We start from the raw sequence: 18,474 nt of genomic DNA, 5'->3' as shown, positions 1-18,474 counted from the left end.
AAAAAGAGTTGGAGAGGCCCTCATTGCGTGCTATAGAGAGAGATCTCTCTCTACCTTCTTCAGAGGTACCGTTTTTTGAGTTTCGCTAATTTTAAGGTTTTTAAACAGGTCAGTATCATATATAAGACACTAAATGGTCTATGCCCACCTCCCCTAAAGGAATTCATAAAAAGGAAGCCTGATAGAGGACTCAATACTAGAGCAATCACTAGAGGGGATTGCGAAGTACCGTACCGGGTAACCGCTTTTGGAAAAAACACCCTTTCAGTGCAGGGATGTTCAATCTGGAATGACCTACCTCTAACAATAAGAGACTGTTTGTCATTTCCATCCTTCAAGTTCAATCTAAAAAAATGGTTAGTTGACAATCAAACCTGTGACCATGTATAGTTCTAAGAGTACAGCTCATGCCATGTACGTATATTTTTAACTATCCTTTTTTAATGTAGGGTACTGTTAGTAATATGTGTTGTTTTGTTGTTTTTTTTTCTTGGTTCAGGAAAAATAGTATTTGTATGTATGTTCTTAGGCGCCCTCTCCTAATGTAGGGTTACTGTTTGTTGGTATGTATTGTTTTGTCTTCATGTGGGGACTACGGATGAAATTTAGCATTCTTGCTAATTCCGGCTTATTTACATTGCATTCATGTAGTGTTCATTAATATGCATTGTCCCGTCTAAATAAACAAATAAAGTAAAGTAAAGTAGCGCTGCTGCTGCTACTCAAAGATTTGTGACAAAGTGACAAGCCAGTGGGCCAATTACATGAGTTGTATTTTGTCGTTGTCGGGTGGAAACCTTGTATGCCCAAAACCGTTTGTTTTGTATTTATCATTTTTAAAAATGATTTAAACTAGTGAAAACAGGGAAAACAGCCGATCTACAAGCACACAACGCCTCGCGGGCGCGAGGCGTTGTGTGCTTGTAGATCTGCTGTTTTCACTACTTTTGTGCTACGGCCTTGTACGATGAAGCAGGGCTTTGCTTTGCGAAAAAAAATGTGCACATTTGAAACTTGGAGATACGAGGTTTCTGCCCGACGTTCTTTTCCTTATGGCCGGCCTGGACCGGCCGGGAATGAACCGGCCGTTCGGGAGTTGTCCCGCTTTTCCCAATGGCCAGCACGTCCTTGGTTACATTCATCTATTCACACACCAATGGCAGAGGCAGCCTTGCAAGGCACCAAGTTGCTCATTGGTAGCATTTAGTGCTTCAGTGCCTTGCTCAAGGACACTTCGACATCTTCGCCAGAAGGAGCCTGGGATCGAACCAGGGACCTTCTGGTTCCCACACAGCTGCTCTACCTCCGGAGCCATATGCAATATGATATACAGTATGATATGATATCATATGGTATGGTATGATACAATATATGATGTGATTTAAATGAAGTGTCATTCGAAAATCAAATAATCCGCCTCAAGTATTTTGTGTAGAAGTCAAATAAATTACTATATAAATTACTACCCTTTTTCATGATGAACTCCTCTCATGAATTATATTTCCAATGTGGACATCCAGCAGTGTTTTAGAAATGAACTCGCAACAAGTCTTTGTTTTATTGATGAAGATTACATTACGTGTTTAACTCTTTTACCGCTTCGGACGTTCCCGTTCGCCCCAATTTTCAACCCAGCTCGTTGCCAATACGGCTCGTTCTTTTTACCTTGTCTGATGACTGTAAGCTGATGTGGGGTCGCGCCGCCGTGTACAGTAAAAACATGTCCCGTAACGCTGCTCTCAAAAATCCACCGCAAGTTAGCAATAATGGAGTCCCAAATCACTTCCTGGCTGTTTTCTGTGGATCTGATCTAGAAATCTATGCTCTGAATGGATGGCAAGCAAAGCGGCCCAATTCACAGTCATTCTTTGCATAAGGCTGCCCTCTGCCGCCAGCTCGGCTAAAGTACACATATGAGCGTTGTATTGTAAAAATAATTAGTTTGAAAATATCAATAGATAATTTTCTATAACATCGCAAAGGTAAGCTGCTTTTTGCTGGCACCAGCCCCAATAAATAAATAATAACATCTGGCAGTAGAACTGTTAATATAATGCCATGTTCAGCATTTTCTCACTACAGTATTTCTGCTTTTCAGTTTGATCAGAAGGAGAAGGCCACATTTCTGGGTACCAGGAAAGACTACTGGGATTACTTCTGTGATTGCCTTGCCAAGATCAAAGGCGCCAATGACGGGATCCGCTTTGTCAAGTCCATCTCAGAGGTGAGCACAGCGATCATATAAAGGTCTGTTTTGATACAAGTAAAAAGAAGGGAATGTCAGCACATGGTGCAGTATAATATTGCTCCTGTTTCGACACAAGCACTGCTGTGTAACTCAACCCTAAACCCAAACCTTCAATCATGTGACTAATGCATTACATAACTACTTATAATTATATACTGTACAACAATTTCAGGGAACCATCTTAATATGCTAGTATTTATATTAGTCTATGTCTGTGTCTGAAATCAGTTGTACCCTACCTTTCACAATGCTTTGTGGGAATTATGAGTTCACCAGGATATCTCAAGCTCGTCAGGATGCGGGGGTCCCCTGTTAAAATAGGATTATTTTGGGGGTCGCGGGCTGAAAAGGTTGAGAACCACTGCACTATATGGTACTGTACATTCAGACTAAGTATTGTAGCTTGTATATATCTGCTATTTTTCACCAGTTAAAGCATTCAATAATTCTAGGCCTAAATGGGTTTAAATTAATTGATCACTAATACCACAGACACTGAAGCTGTCACGACAATTCTCGTTGGCACAGATGAATAACGGTTGTTTTCTGTCTGACTGACTCACCCGTCCCTCGTGATCATTGCCAGGTTGAAAAAGTCATCACGTCATTGAATGATGTGATGACTTTGTCAACCTGGAAAAGAGTATTGTCTGCTAAAATTACATGTTACAAGTTTCATCTTAGTTAATTAACTCATGATCCTCAATAATTTGGGTTGGACTGGCTTATTATTCTACAGCGAAATTTAGCAGATAACACTGAAATTACTGTGTTTCAGAACCATCTTTATCATAATGTGCTATTTCAAGACACCTATTGTTTTAGAGGTAATTATAAGCCTAGGTCATGATTATATGTTACCTGGACTGAAAGCATTGTGTAACTGTTCCTTAGCTGAAGACATCTCTGGGGAAGGGACGAGCCTTCATTCGCTACTCCTTGGTGCATCAGCGACTGGCCGATACACTGCAGCAGTGTCTAATGAACCAGAGAGTCACCAGGTAATATTGCTATTATTATTATTATTATTATTATTATTATTAGTAGTAGTAGTAGTAGTAGTAGTAGTAGTAGTAGTAGTAGTAGTAGTAATAGTAGCATTAGCAGCAGCAGCAGCAGTAGCAGTTGCAGCAACAGTAGCAGTAAGGATGGCTGATATCGATATTAATTGCTGTTATGGACGATAACCAATACAAACCAAAGTCGATATGGTCTCATAATGTATTAAAACTAGGGCTGGGATGCGATTAAAACTTTTAATCTAATTAATTACAGGCTCTGTGATTAATTAATCGCAATTAATCGCATTTTAATTGCACATCGATATTTGATTTAATTGCTACTTCTGCCTTTGCGTTTGTTGTCTCTTCTTGGTTGGTGCATCGCTATGATCGGTATGTCCGAAACTGAAGGTTCTGTGGTGCAAAAACTAAGTGCGATTAAAATGCGTTAATTTTTTTAATCGCGTAAATTTTCTGTAATTAATTAATCGCAATTAATCAGTTAATGTCCCAGCCCTAATTAAAACACATTATAATAATTGTGTCCATTCTGAAAAAGGCATATAAACACTGAATTAGAAAAATCACACCCGTGTGAAGTGGAGCTGTGTGTGTGTGTGTGTGTGTGTGTGTGTGTGTGTGTGTGTGTGTGTGTGTGTGTGTGTGTGTGTGTGTGTGTGTGTGTGTGTGTGTGTGTGTGTGTGTGTGTAGATCATGTGTACCGATTTTTGTGACATTTGAAGAAAATATGTAGGAAAAGGAGCAAAAGGTGTGTTTTGGAGAAAATTCAAGATGGCGGAAAATCTATCCTGGCGCAAATGGGCGTGGCCTATGTGGGGAGATGCGTCTTGACCCAAGGAATCCAGGGAAAAAAGAATTTTAATTTTCCGATCCACGGTTCAAGAGTTACGGGGCAAAACGTAAAGTGGGCCGTTATAGCGCCACCATGAGGCCGAGTGATGTAATTATTTTTCGATTCATTCTTAAAATCATTATGAATCTCCTCTCCGAGGTTTGAAACTGTAGCTCCTATGGTTTACGAGAGAAAAATACTTGAAAGTGATTTCTTGCATTGTCCCATTATAAGTCAATGGGGACAATTAAGCGTCGTTTTTTGCCGATTACGTCGGCATGGTAAGGCGGATCGGAACGAAAGGTAATAGAACACCATTCCCGGCCGAGCCGCACATTTTGATGTATATATTGCGCGAGTGGCGTAAATGGTGCGGCACTAGTTACGCGCCGAAGTCAGGCTACATACACACACACAGACACACAGACAGACAGACACACAGACAGACCCACACAGCCACGTATAGGGAGCTGCACACAGCTCCAAAAAGCAATGCCTCTTTATTCCAAAACTAGGGATGCACCGTCACTGAAATGTTGGCCCGTATTCCAACATAAACAACTTGAATGTAGTATTGTTATAAAAAAAATAAATCCAACTTATTGACCCTTTTGAAAGCTTCTCCAGAAAACACTTGATAGAATCTGCAGCCTTCATCATCACTAAAGGCTTTTTTTTTTTTACATTTTCAAGATAATTATTATAAGATAAATATTACCTAAACCAATATATTATTTTGATATCGGTTCGATACAGATATTGCATTTTAGAGGCCAACATAGGCCAATACAGCAGAAGCAACAGCAGCTGTAGTAGTAGTAGTAGTAGTAGTAGTAGTAGTAATAGTAGAAGTAGTAGTATGATACTACACAGACAGACGGACGGACGGACGGACGGACAGACAGACAGACAGACAGGGTGCAAAACATTGTCTCGGCCATGCCTTTCGGCCTGGCACAGACAGATTGCTTTGTAGGGTGGCTTCACGGGGATTTCTGTTATGCCTTGAAGCACAAACCACCACACTGTTCTTTTACAAATAATGCTCTTATTCTAAACAACTTTCTCTTCCACTATTGTGGTTTACCTACATATCCTGTTCTCGGAATCTAGCTTAACAAAGGGATTTAAGAGCCTGATTAAGAAGTGGATCTGAAAATGCTCACATGCGTGCTGTAATTGAATCTGACAGCTGTGATAGGAAGTACAGCGGACGTGTGTCACCGTCACCTAGCCACATGGCATGCATTTTCAATCACTGATGCATCTCTGTGTAAATGCAGAATAAAGTGAAAATGCAGAATGAAAAGTGACAACATAACAGCACTTTGTTTGTTGTTTTCGTTCTGATCGTTGCTGTGTAATGTGAGCTGACTTATCACTATAAATCCCTGTACTGTAGTGATGGTGATATGTTGGCAAATCCTCTCTGATGGAAGATTCATTCATTGAAAGAATCTATTAATTCTGTTTCTGCCGGTCTTAGTTTGGCACAAAGTGAATGCCTCACAGAAATAATGTGCTGTTTGTTTATCACACTCCTATGAACAAAATGTTAATTATCTCTGAATATCATTGCATCCGGCTGTTCTGCTACAGTGTGTCTTCCTTTGGAGTACTCAAAGAAAAAAAAAATAACGCACATCCTCGTCTTCGGTGCCGAGCTAAAAACTGCCAACGCAGCAATACTAGGAACAAAGAAGGAAGCTCGCACTCACTTTCTGGTCGCTCCAAACTTTTTTATTGCTGCTTGTTAATAAAAAATCACACCCAATGTGAAGTGAGCGGTGGTCGTGCTTGCATAACATCTTCAGACTAGGATTTAAGTCTAGGATGTACAGGCTATGCTACACACACACGTTTTGCTATGGCAAAACGCTGAGGAAAAAGGCTACAGACATACGACATATGACATCACTAGACAAACATGATGCTACGCACACACATTTTACTATGGCAAAACGCTGAGGGAAAAGGCTACAGACATACGACATATGACATCACTAGACAAACATGATGCTACGCACACACATTTTACTATGGCAAAACGCTGAGGAAAAAGGCTACGGACACACGCACAGCTACGGACAGACACACATTTTGCTATGGCAAAACGCTGAGGAAGAAGGCTACAGACATACGACATATGACATCACTAGACAAACATGATGCTACGTACACATATTTTACTATGGCAAAACGCTGAGGAAAAAGGCTAAAGACACACGCATAGCCACGTATAGGAGAGGTTAGCACCGCTCAAAAAGTGAGTGCGAGCTACCTTCTTTTTTCCTTTGGAGTACTGTCACACCTCTGTGCATGTGTTCCCTACACAGTGACTGGTATTATGCGCGCAGCCCTTTCCTGAAACCCCACCTCAGCGTTGACATCATCAGTCACCTGTATGAGCTCAACGAGGTCCAGTTCGATGTGGCTTCCAGGGGTCATGACCTTGATGCATCCTGGCCCACCTTTGCAAGGTAAGTTGAGGAATTATCTTGTACTTTACCTATTGAAAAATAGCAGATCTACAAGCTCACAGCGCGGCACCGAGTGCAGCGCTGTGAGCTTGTAGATCTGTCGTGAAAATGTGTGCAACTCTTTGAATATATGTATTTTTAGAGCGAACATTTTGCTTCTGGGGGTCCCTGGAACTAAATATTTTGAGATGGGGGTCTGTGGCCAAATAAAAAGTTTGAGCACCACTGACATAGAAACATGGTCACAATTAAAATAAAATAGCAGATCTTCAGGCTCACAGCGCGGCACTCGGTGCCTCACTGCGAGCTTGTATAGCTGCTATTTTTTTAATATTTAAAGCATAAAATAATGTGTTCCTGGTCTTGATGGGTTAGCATCCCTATTCTGGGCCTTTCGAAATAGTCAAACATTTGGCAAAAATGGATGAACATTCAGCAAAAATAGTTCTAATAGTTTTTGTCTGATCAACAGGAGGGCACTGGGCATGTCAAACTCACCTGCTCACATGTGGAGACCTCCCAGTCGTAGTTCCAGCATTAACAGCCTGGCCAGCAACTACTCCCAGGTAACTGATACTTTTCCCTTGTCATCAACACCTGTGTCACGTTCATTCAAGTGCTCATCTTTGTACCTGAGAGGCTTCTGCGGTTCACCACTGAAGAAGATCACATGCTTCTCATGAACTCATGTATCTGTGAAAGCAAGCTTATGGAATAGGGATGAGGTTACGAGAGGAATTCGGAGTAATTAAGACCCTCCCTGTTGTTGTATAATATGTTTACTATTATTATTACAATTACTGCTGCTAAAACAATAGATGGACCCAGAACAAATTAATTATAATCTTACCGTACCCATACAAAAGATGAAACGATAAATAAACTTGAACCTTGAGGCGAGCCTTGCATTATGAGATGATTACGTTTAATTTCATTTATTTGTTTATTTCGACGGGACAATGCATATTAATGAACATTGCATGAAGCAATGTAAATACACCGGATTTAGCAAGATGCTAATTTTCGTCCTTAGTCCCCAAACATCAACATTAACAATACTGACATAATAAGGCACAATAAGTATGCAAATACAAAATACATCTCATTTTGACTACTCTAAAAATCTCTGATTTATATTTAACCGTCAGGTTTCCAAACCAGCTTGTGATACCATACCGTATAATTGACGCAATGCTGGCTCTATAAGAGTTCAACTACTGTTTCAATTGACCTTTAAAAGCTGAGAAAGTGGGGATCTCCCTTAGCGTGACAGGGAGCTCGTTCCAGCATTGACAACCATACCACAAGTCTTTGTTGCGGGTCAATCTCATTCTTCTCTCCCTTCCTTTGACACCCTCCAGCAGGCGCCTGAGTTCCTCTCTAGCCCCGATTACGGCCATGGCCTTCTGAGCGAGCTCAACGACTCCCTGCCGGCCTGCGGCGAGGACGTCAGCACCTTGGAGGACCTCCGCCTGGAGCTGGACCAGTCGGAGCTGAAGCAGAGAGAGCTCCTGGACAAGGTGCAGCTAGGGATGGGACCATAAGCGATGTTAAGCGATAATCGTATCGTGGAGATTTAATTTATCGTGATATCGTCCTCCGTCATGCACCGGGATCAATTCACCTTTTATTTGCCGAGCTGCATATCCGGTATACCACTTAAACCATACATGGGCAACTGGTGGCCCGGGGGTCACATGCGGCCCCCACCTTCACTTAATGAGGCCCACAGCTTAATATACTGATATATTATATTAATTCCAAACATGCAAAACAGGACCACCTTTAATTACGTCAGTCCATATTAGTAGTTTTTGATGGCTAGTATTAAAATTTCTACTCTTTTTATGTCCAACATATTTGTAATAAAGTTCATAAAGTTTACATATTGTAAGTATAACTAAATAAAGAACACTCCGCATTGCGACACGTTTAGCGTTTGTAGACTGGCTATTTTTAGCTACTTATTCGTGACAGTAAAATGATGTAGTGGGACATCAATTTACGAAATAAGTTACATTCAAATTTGGAGTTAAGAGGTTTCTGTCGACAGCAACACTATGCAATGTGGCCCCCTGGAGTGAGTGTGGAAATACAGTGGCCCCCTCTATCATCAAAGTTGCCCAACCCTGACTTAAATCCTCTAATTGGTAAAAGGAACTTATAATATACGTACTTGATACAGTCTTTTTTTCAAATCTCTTTGCAAAAAACGCATTTCAACGCGTTGTGAGCTTGTAGATCTGCTATGTTTTGGGGAAATGTCCCGCCCCAGGATAATGAATGTTGGGGATATTTTGATTATCGCGATAATATCGTAAATCGCAATTTCTTTTGGTCCCCTAGGTGCAACAGCTGGGGGAGGAGGCGGCTGAGCTCAGAGGAGTGGTGGTGGCGCTCCAGAGACAGCTGGACGTGTCCCTGGCCTCCCAGGAGGAGCAACAGGGCATGCAGACCGCACTGAGAGCTCTGGAAGGGAGGGAGGAGGCTCTCTCCAGAGAACTAGACTCACTCAGGGCCGTGGAGAGAGCCAGAGAGGCCGAGCAACGCCTGCTCCAGGATAAACTGTCCGTGGCCGAGGGGAAGAACGCGGAGCTGCTGGCTAAGTTGGACGGCGTGCTGAACGAGAAGGGCCAACAGGCGGCCAGCTACTTTGACTCGGCGCAGAAAATACACGAACTGCTGGACAGGTTGAAAGAGGCAGAGAGGGGGAAGATGGAGGCCGTTGCCGAGGGGGAGGAGAGGAAAAGGCAGGTGGAAAGGCTGGCTGAGGATCTGAGAGTCAAGGAAGCCTCTGTGAAAGAAAGCGAGACCAGACACGCAGCGCTAGCAACCTCTGCGTCAACGGAAAAGGTCAGGTTGGAAGCAAGAGTGGATGAACAATGTAGCGCCATTGACAAGCTGCAGGGCGCCCTGACCGTGACGGAGAAAGAGGCGAGCAACCTCCAAAGGCAACTGCGGGACATGCAACAAACACTAGAAGAGAAGGAGAAGCAGGTAGAGGAGATGAAACGAAGAGCGCATGACGATAAAGAGGAGATTCGAAAGAATATGGGTGGCTTACAGGAGTCTTTGGAGGAGGAGGTCACTGCCCTGAAAGAGCAGCTGAAAAGTAGAGAGACAGAGATTGCGTCCAGCAGCCAGAAAGTCCAGCAGCTTCAAGCCGAGAGGCAGAGCTCGAGTGCAGAGAGAGACGGCCTGTCCACGCGAGTCTCTGAGCTGGAGGCTAGCATCAAGGAACAGGCCAAGAAGACAGACGACTACAAGACACAGTGCACTAATCTAATGGAGCTCAATGGTAAGCTGCTGGCTACCATCAAGAAAAATGAGGAGTTGAAGAAAGAGCTGGCAGAAGGCAGAGCTGCACTCGAGGCTGAATTGGCAGCCCTGCGGGCATCCGAGAAACAGCTGAGAAGCCAGCTGGACGACGCGAAGGTGTCCGTGGACGAGAAAGAGAAGAGGCTGCGCGAGGAGAACTGCACCCTCGATGAGAGTCTGCAGAGGGCAGCCATGGCCGCTGAAGCCTCGGGGGCAGAATCAAAGCGGCTGGAGCAGGAGAACCAGGGTCTGAGAGAAGAGCAGGCCACTGTGAAAGCAGCTCTTACCACCATGCAAGCAGAGCTCAAGTCCATCCACGGGCAGATTGGGGAGTTGGAGAAGAGCTTGGGAGCCTCGCGCAAGAGTGAAGCCAGCCTACAGGACCAGCTCCGGGCCAAGGAGGCCGTGCTGGGGAGCAGAGAGAAAAGCTTGGCTGAGCTCCAGGCGAGGGTGAAAGCTCTGGAGAGCAGGGAGAAGGAGCTGCAGATGGACAAGTCTCAGGCGGAGGCAGCCTGTGCTAAACAAACAGAACTGATTGAGAGATTGACCTCTGAAAAGCGGGCAGTGGAAAACTCTCAGCTGGAGCGGAGCACCTTGCAAGCCAAGGAGAGCCACGAAGTGACGTCAAAACTGGCCGTGTTGGAGAGCCAGCTGGAGGTGAACGTGAATGAAGCATCCAGGTTTCAAGCAGAGGTCCTGGACCTCAGGGTACAGCAGCAGAGGTCTCGGGAGGAAAGTCTGAAAACCCAAGCCCAGCTGGAAGTGACATTAGCCCAGAGAGATGAGCTTAGGACTCTGACAGAACAGCTTAAAGTCCAGATCGAGGCACTCAACCAGAAGCACGTATCTGAGCTGGTTCAGTGTAAGAAGAAAGAAGAAGCGCTGGTTGAAGAGCGGGACAAAGAGGCAACCGCTCGCGCCGAGCTGGCTACCTCCGAAGCTTCCGCCCTAAAAGAGCTGGCCACCCTCAAGGCCGAACACGAGAAGCTTGCGCTGGAGAGCGGCGAGACGCGCGAAAGCCTCCACCGGGCCAACACGGAGATGGCAGAGCTGGGGATGACCATATGCAAGCTGACGGCAGACAAGGAGGAGGCCAGGGAACGCTGGGCCACGGAGGCCACCAGGATGGAGGAGCTGGAGGAGGGCGCCACCAAGGAGGTGGAGCGGTTGGAGGCTTGCCTGGCAGCCCTGCGCCAGGAGAACGCCAGCCTGAGAGAGGAGCTGACCCAGATGGAGAACCTCCCAGGTACTCTGATGGAGGTTCAGGAGAAGCTGGAGAAGGTGGAGGGCCAAATGAAGAGCATCCAGGACTCCAGCCGGGAGGAGACGGACGCTGTCAAGTTCCAGATGAGCTCAGAGAGCATGAGTCATCAGAACCAGATCAAGGTGGGTTTGACTGGAGCCCATTAATGCACAGCAAACTACAGTAGAAAGATGCACAGGTCACACATATACACAAATGTCTCTGTATCTGTTAGTCCTTCTTGTCCCTATTTGAGCGGTGCTAACCATTCTGTACTTGTCCCTTTTATGCCCATATACGGAGATCCCTGATGTCATCAATATTAAGCCCATATCTGGAAATGCCCATATATGGACTGTGTCAGTCTCATGTGGTCTATGATGTCAGACATCTATGATGTCAGTCATCTCCATAATTGAGAAAAGTTTAATTCAAGTCAATGGAGAAAGTTAATTCACAAATAAATGTATATAATAAACCAGTAGGACTCCCTAATTGGGAGATAAGCGACCGTCATGTCACATACACAAACTTAAGAAGGCAATCGTAGCCAATCAGGAGGGAATATGGGACATGAGACAGATCCATGTTGATGACATGACCTTAGAGATACTGTAGTTTATCTAGGGGGTAAAGATGGATCTAGGATGGATGGAAGGATGGAATAAAGTCGGACAAGTACTATAGTCTGGTTGCCCTTCCACAGTAAAAATGTGCTCCTCAGAGCACAGGTCTACGCCAGTAGTAGAAGTCAATCTGACTGGTGTGTCTTGATGACATGACTGTAGAGATATTGTGTACCGATTTGTGTGATGTTTGTACAAAATCCGTAGGGGTAATGTCAAAAAAGAATGGTATCCGTCGAACAGACAGGGGACAACTCAGAGTTAAATTATCAGTCAGCGTTTTGCTGTGGACAGTTTGACGTACAATTAGCTAAGTTCAATGTCGACAAGACGCTGATGAAACTGTTTTACAGTGCCTATATCGAGTCTGTCATTTCCTTTTCGATTATTTGTTGGTACGGTAATCTTTGTGTCAGAGATAAGAATTCCCTTGGGAGGATTGTAAAAGTTGCCTCTAAAGTATCTGGCACTCAGATGAACAGCTTAGGACAGATTTTCAACAGACAGGTGCTCAGCAAAGCTCTGTCTATCCGTTCTGATGCTGCTCACCCACTATGTAAAGAATATGAACTCCTTCCATCTGGCCATCGTTTGCGAGCCGCTGGTGCCACAACAAACAGGCACAAATATGCATTTGTTCCTGTGTCTATCTGCACACTGAACGCTGTTATGGGTAGGTCCAGGAGATAACCTATCTATTCCTCATACGGTATGTGCACTTTATTGGTCTTCCTATAAGAGATGCATGCACTTTCAAGGACAATGTACACTTTTTGCATGGCACTTAACGCATGCACTTTATGGTCAATGTGCACTTTATTTTATTTTAAGGTATCTGTCTGCTACATGTGTTCTGAATTTTGTTGTTTTTATTGTTTTGTTTGATGTACTGTTGTCTATGCCGCTGCAAGCAACCCATTTGCCCTTCGGGGACACTAAATAAACGAACCTTGAACCTTGAACAATTGCCAATTACCTGACTTTTATTTTGGCCTAGTACAGTACTATTCATTGGCTCCTTACTGCATGTCAGTTGTTCTTTCTTCACTTTTGTATTTCTGTCTCCAAACAGAGCATGAAGGATGAGCTGGAGCAGGTGAAATCCAAGCTGCAGATGGATCAGGCCAACGTATCTAGCCTGGAGGCCAGAGTGTCAGAGCTGGAGGTCTGTATCTCCATAGCGGCACAGCGCCTTTGAAGAGCTCATTAGATCAGTTGTGAAAGAGCACCGTTGCCTTTAGAAAAGCACATACAGTACCAGGGACATGCTGGGCCCCTGATTCAGCCCGGGAAAAAGAGTTGTAGACTAGGCCCTCATTGCGCTGCTGCTACTCAAAGATTTGCCATTTCAGATCATGACAAGTGACAAGCCAGTGGGCCAATTACATGAGTTATATTTGGTCATTGTCGGGTGGAAACCTTGTATGTCCAAAACCATTTTAAAAATAATTTAAAATAGTGAAAACAGCCGATCTACAAGCACACAACGCCTCGCACCGTTGTGTGCTTGTAGATCTGCTGTTTTCACTACTTTTGTGCGACAGCCTTGTATGATGAAGCAGGGCTTTACTTTGTGAAAAAATGTACAAATTTGAAACTTGGAGATACAAGGTTTCTGCCCGACAGTGACGATTTACTTTGTTGGCCGCCCAGCCCCCAAAATGGAACGAAGGCCGACATTTTATTTTGTTTTTTTTCCTAATGGCCGGCCATTCCCGGCCGTTCGGGAGTTGTCCCGCTTTTCCCAATGGCCAGCACGTCCCTGTACAGTACACTGCTCTAAAAATATACACATTCGGGAAAATAACAACACACCTTCCTGTGAGGTTTTTGTTTTAAGTCAGAAGGAAATGGTATATAATCAAAAGGAATTACTAATAGATAGGCATCGTGTCGGGTTCCTTTTATATTATATACAGTAGAATGTGTATGAATAGATACCAGTGTTTTATTATCACTGCATGAAAGAGGGCAACATGATGATGACATACTGTAAGGGTATGGTAGGAACAGACACAAACAAAAGGGATGTCGCCATAGCATTCCAATTAGTGCTGCTCACGCTCCGTACTCCTCAGATGTTGGAGATGAAAGAAAGGCCAGTCATTTTAACCCATTTAGGCCTAGAATTATTGAATGATTTAACCAGTGAAAAATAGCAGATATACAAGCTCACAGCGCGGCACTCACCGAGTGCCGCGCTGCGAGCTTGTAGATCTGCTATTTTTTGAAAAAGTCTTGAAAATGTGTGCAAATCTTTGAATATGTGTATTTTCAAAGCGAACGTTTGTAACTCAAATTTTGCTTCTGGGTGGTCCCTGGAACTAGATATTTTGAGATGCGGGTCCGTGGCCAAATAAATATCAGTTTGGGGGTCCTTCACATGAAAAGGTTTGAGAACCACTGATATGGTTGTCTTTCAAGAACAGACTAACTGAGCTCCATTTAAGTGAAAAGGACCTTTTCTTTGACGATGGCCAGCCAGATTGCTGACATAGAAACATAGGTTTTTCAAAAACTCTTAGAAGGATTCAAAAGACACTGGTCAAAATTCAAATTTTCAAGATCAAAAATAGCAGATCTACAAGCTCGCAGCGCGGCACTCGGTGCCGCGCTGGGAGCTTGTAGATCTACTATTTTTCAATAGTTAAAGCATAAAATAATGATACACAATATAGTGTACCCGTTCTGAATAGGTTTTTAATGACATTCCTTCCACATTGATCAGACTCATTTATTACCATAGCACATTCCTGTGTCTGATGGACTGTCCACATACAGCAATAATTACAAAACTGTTGCTGTGCTCTTGATCCGAAGTGCTCATCTGCGACGTTGCTAAGATGTATTGCAAGTTTCCAGCATGATCACAGCCCCTTTGACTTCCAATATGAAATTAAAGTTAAATATTTCAGAAAGTAAAAAAACTGAAATCAAGGCGCTTCTGTGGCCTTCTGCTCTAGTCTTAATCCACTTTGAATGTTCATATAACTCATAATTGTCTTCTACAAACAGTACAAGGACTGAGGGAGGTGTTGAAAGTTAAATATTTCATGATTAATAATGCATGTTTTTTTTGCTTAATCTTTGTTTGTTCTGTGATAAACAGAATAAACAAAGCTCTGTTCATCTAATCTTCTGTGTGTTCTGATCATTTCATGTTCAAGGTTTCTAATGAGCGGTACTCGCAGTTGATTGTTGAGAAAGATGCTCACATCACCAAGACAGAAGCTACGGTTCGTGCGAATGAGCTCGAGATCCAGCAACTGAAGGCCTCTGTCAGCAGGTGTGCTCTCCGCCATTCTCCTCCTTTCCTCAGACCGAAATATGACGTGCATAGATAATAGTCGGGGGTGTAAGGGATATTTTGCGCTAATCAATCTAAAAGTGCCACATTTTGCACAGATGTAGCTCAGGGCATGCTCTAATGATTTAGCTAGGGCGCCCGAGTCGGCGACCTTCGGGTTCGCCACAGCTCCAGAAAACACCCACAAAACTCTGAAAAGTGATGACTCATCACTTTTCATAACTAAACCATCGTTTTCTGGGGCCATTTGTAACCCAAGGAATGTTTTTTGTGCAAAACAAATGCTTGCAATGGAGTCAGCATCATGAAAAACCCCTAGTTAGACCCCTCACATCCTACTTAAATACCCAGAAAAAAAGTGACCCCGAAGGTCGCCGACTCGGGCGCCCTAGCTAAATCATTAGAGCATGCCCTGAGCTACATCTGTGCAAAATGTTGCGCTTTTAGACTAATTAGCACGAAATTACCATGTCATCTCCCTAACGCCCCCGACTTTAAGAACATGTTGAAGTGCTATACATAAGTCATGAAAAGGTGAATTAAGAAAAAGGAAATGGAGAAATATAATGGCATTTCAAAGTTCAAAGTTAAATTGGTACTGTACATTGATGACAGATAATTATTCTTTTTTTTTTTTACTTTGTTTATTTGATTTTCAAATGAAGCATTTAAGGCAACTAGACCTTACCCGTTTGAAGATATGTGCTCCAATATATGTGCAGAGTGTGGGTTATGGAAAAAGTAACTGTAACTGGTGCGTGCGTGAGAATATGTGGGAGCATCATAATGTAAGGAGCAACCCATGGAGGAGTGTATATTTTTTGATGGATACAAATAATTTAACAGCTAAATTAGGTGAATAGAAGTATGGGGATGTATGCGCGCTTGCTCTACATAATTTTGCCATACCCGTCGGAAGATAAGACACACATCAAATGCACCCGGTGCATGAGTGACCCCTGCATGCAGGCAAACCACATAAGAGAGAGAGAGAGAGAGAGAGAGAGACACTGCAACATTCCTAACTGTGAGATTGGTGGGTGTGTGTGTGGGGCTACAGATCCCATGGCCTGGAGGAACAGACCGTAACCCTGACAACAGGGTGTAGTGTTGTACAGAAGTGGTAAAGAAATGCTAATAAACAGCTTGAATTTGTGAAAAATGGAAATCGGGCTCCGTCACCGTCTGTATAATGCTAATGGCCAATGCCATGTGAAATTTGACGGTAGAAAAGTAAAATACATTCCAAAATGCACACTGGTATACCGAAAAGGCTTTTAGAAACAAGCTCAAATATAGGTTTACATGTACAGGGAAAAGAAAGAAAAACAAAATACTTATATGCACGTATACAAACACGCTGTAAGTATTCTAAATAAAATTACAGTGGGTTTGTACACTATTCTTGGATTAGGGATGGATGGATTGTTGGACTAATGTCTTGCTTATATTTTCTCGTAAATTATCACTCTTTTGGTCAATCCCATTCTTTTGAACTTGCATAGTTAAGCAATATTACACGAGAGGGTGTGCTATATCGTCAGATATCATCACGCCTGCGTTGCCTCAGGAACGAGCCCGAAGGGCGAGTTCCGTTGGCAGTGCAGAAGGCACACCCTCGAGTGTAATATTGCGATTATACAACTGTTGCCCTTGAAAAAAAACGTCAATTTCATTGTAAGTACATTTTTAATGCCACATTTAGCTACTATGTCCCTGAACTCCACATGAAAATTGCTAGCCTAGCCGCTAGTATAGTGCTGCTGGGACAGGCAGCCACGGCAGCTGTTTTTGCGACAAGCGCAGCTGATTTCTTTGATTGATTAGAGCGTTACATAATGCTGAATATGATCACTGTCACATGAGTGTTTCAACCAATCAGATTGCTTCGTCGGAACTACCTGTTGTATAAGTTTACTTATTATGTTCCCTTCACCTCCTTCCTTCAGGGCTGAAGATGCGCTTGCAGCCGTGCAGAAGGTCAAAGAGGAGCTGAAACAGCAGGTTGACAAGGCAGAGGCCGACAAACAGAACCACCATCTCACGATGTCCGCTGAGATCGATGACCTCTGCAGAACCAAGGGCAACCTGGAAGAGCGCCTCATTGAGCTCATAAAGTATGAAATGTGTCCATTCTCATCTGAACAGAGAGTCAATTACACCATCATCATCCACTTTATTTGTGTAGACTTCAGAGTCCATTAACCCATTTAGGCCTAGGATTATTGACTGCTTTAACCATTGAAAAATAGCAGATATACAAGCTCACAGCGCGGCACCGAGTGCCGCGCTGCGAGCTTGTAGATTTGCTATTTTTGAAAAATCATGATTTTTCTTTGCAAATCTTTGAATATATCTATTTAAAAGCGAACATTTGTAACTCAAATATTTGCTTCTGGGGGGTCCCTGGAACAACATATTTTGAGATGGGGGTCCGTGGCTAAATACCTGTAATTTTGGGGGTCCTTGACATGAAAAAGTTTGAAAACCACTGATTTAGAGGAAGGATTTAGAAGTCGGGTCAAAGATTGGGTCAAAGATATTCAAAGACTTGCACACATTTTCACGATTTTTCAAAAATAGCAGATCTACAAGCTCGCAGCGCGGCACTCGGTGCCGCGCTGTGAGCTTGTATATCTGCTATTTTTTCTAAAGTTAAAGCATACAATAATGGTTAAAGTGGTTAAAATCTAACGCGACTCGGGTGCGTTCCAGGTATTTGAGAGTTAAGAAAATGCATAAAAACACTAAAATACATACAAAAAGAACACCCCTAATACATAAAACAAGAGACACTCATACCTAGTGTTTCCAAAAAGGAGACCCATACCTTGTAGCACTGAGGCAGCAGAGTGATAATAGAGTTTTGATACTCATCCAATTAGGGACGAAAATCGAAATCGGCCAATATAAAAAATCGGCAGGTATGATATCAAACCGGCCGAATCGGTGACCGGCAGGTCACTGACATAAATACCGGTTTTATGCCAATTGTGTCTATGGCACTGCACAGCATGATGCTCTGGCCCTGTAACTAAAGTAAACATTAGCAAGTAGCAGCCAGTCTTCTTAGTGGCAGCCTACAGAATACAGATGGTGCTGACTACCTTTGCAATGTAAGGATATATTCCACAATCCTGTGTCAATGTCGTCTCCAAAAAGAAGGGGGAAAAAAAGCATGCGTCACCTGCTTTCCTCCTGCCTAGTCCAGATGGTCATATTTGACTGGATATTGTCTGTGATTTTGGATATTGTATTATTGTGATTGATTTGGCATTAGTGTTCTTCTAGCTTATTGGTACTCAAATTGAAGTATGTCTTGTAAGCCTACTTGGCCTGAAAAAAATGGTATTGGAGCAACCCTATTTTCTAGTTCTTAGCTAAAGAAATCGGTATCG

General features: G+C 43.3%; 1 protein-coding gene across 2 annotated transcripts in view; it reads left to right on the top strand.

The window, feature by feature from the left end:
• The window catches only part of fyco1a (FYVE and coiled-coil domain autophagy adaptor 1a), a 50,678-nt gene that overhangs the window by 6,305 nt on the left and 25,899 nt on the right, over positions 1 to 18,474 (top strand). For both annotated transcript variants that reach the window (XM_080724325.1, XM_080724326.1), the window contains exons 4-12: positions 2,099 to 2,224; positions 3,143 to 3,249; positions 6,439 to 6,582; positions 7,055 to 7,148; positions 7,944 to 8,102; positions 8,929 to 11,286; positions 12,842 to 12,934; positions 14,937 to 15,055; positions 17,026 to 17,193. In XM_080724325.1, the coding sequence (XP_080580451.1) occupies positions 2,099 to 2,224; positions 3,143 to 3,249; positions 6,439 to 6,582; positions 7,055 to 7,148; positions 7,944 to 8,102; positions 8,929 to 11,286; positions 12,842 to 12,934; positions 14,937 to 15,055; positions 17,026 to 17,193 (3,368 nt within the window). The remainder of the gene's footprint in view (positions 1 to 2,098; positions 2,225 to 3,142; positions 3,250 to 6,438; positions 6,583 to 7,054; positions 7,149 to 7,943; positions 8,103 to 8,928; positions 11,287 to 12,841; positions 12,935 to 14,936; positions 15,056 to 17,025; positions 17,194 to 18,474) is intronic.

Source organism: Nannobrachium achirus, assembly GCF_963921795.1.
Source record: "Nannobrachium achirus genome assembly, chromosome: 1".
Lineage (NCBI taxonomy): Eukaryota > Metazoa > Chordata > Actinopteri > Myctophiformes > Myctophidae > Nannobrachium > Nannobrachium achirus.
Note: the sequence above shows the minus strand (reverse complement) of the source record. Positions and strands in the feature narration are given on the sequence as shown.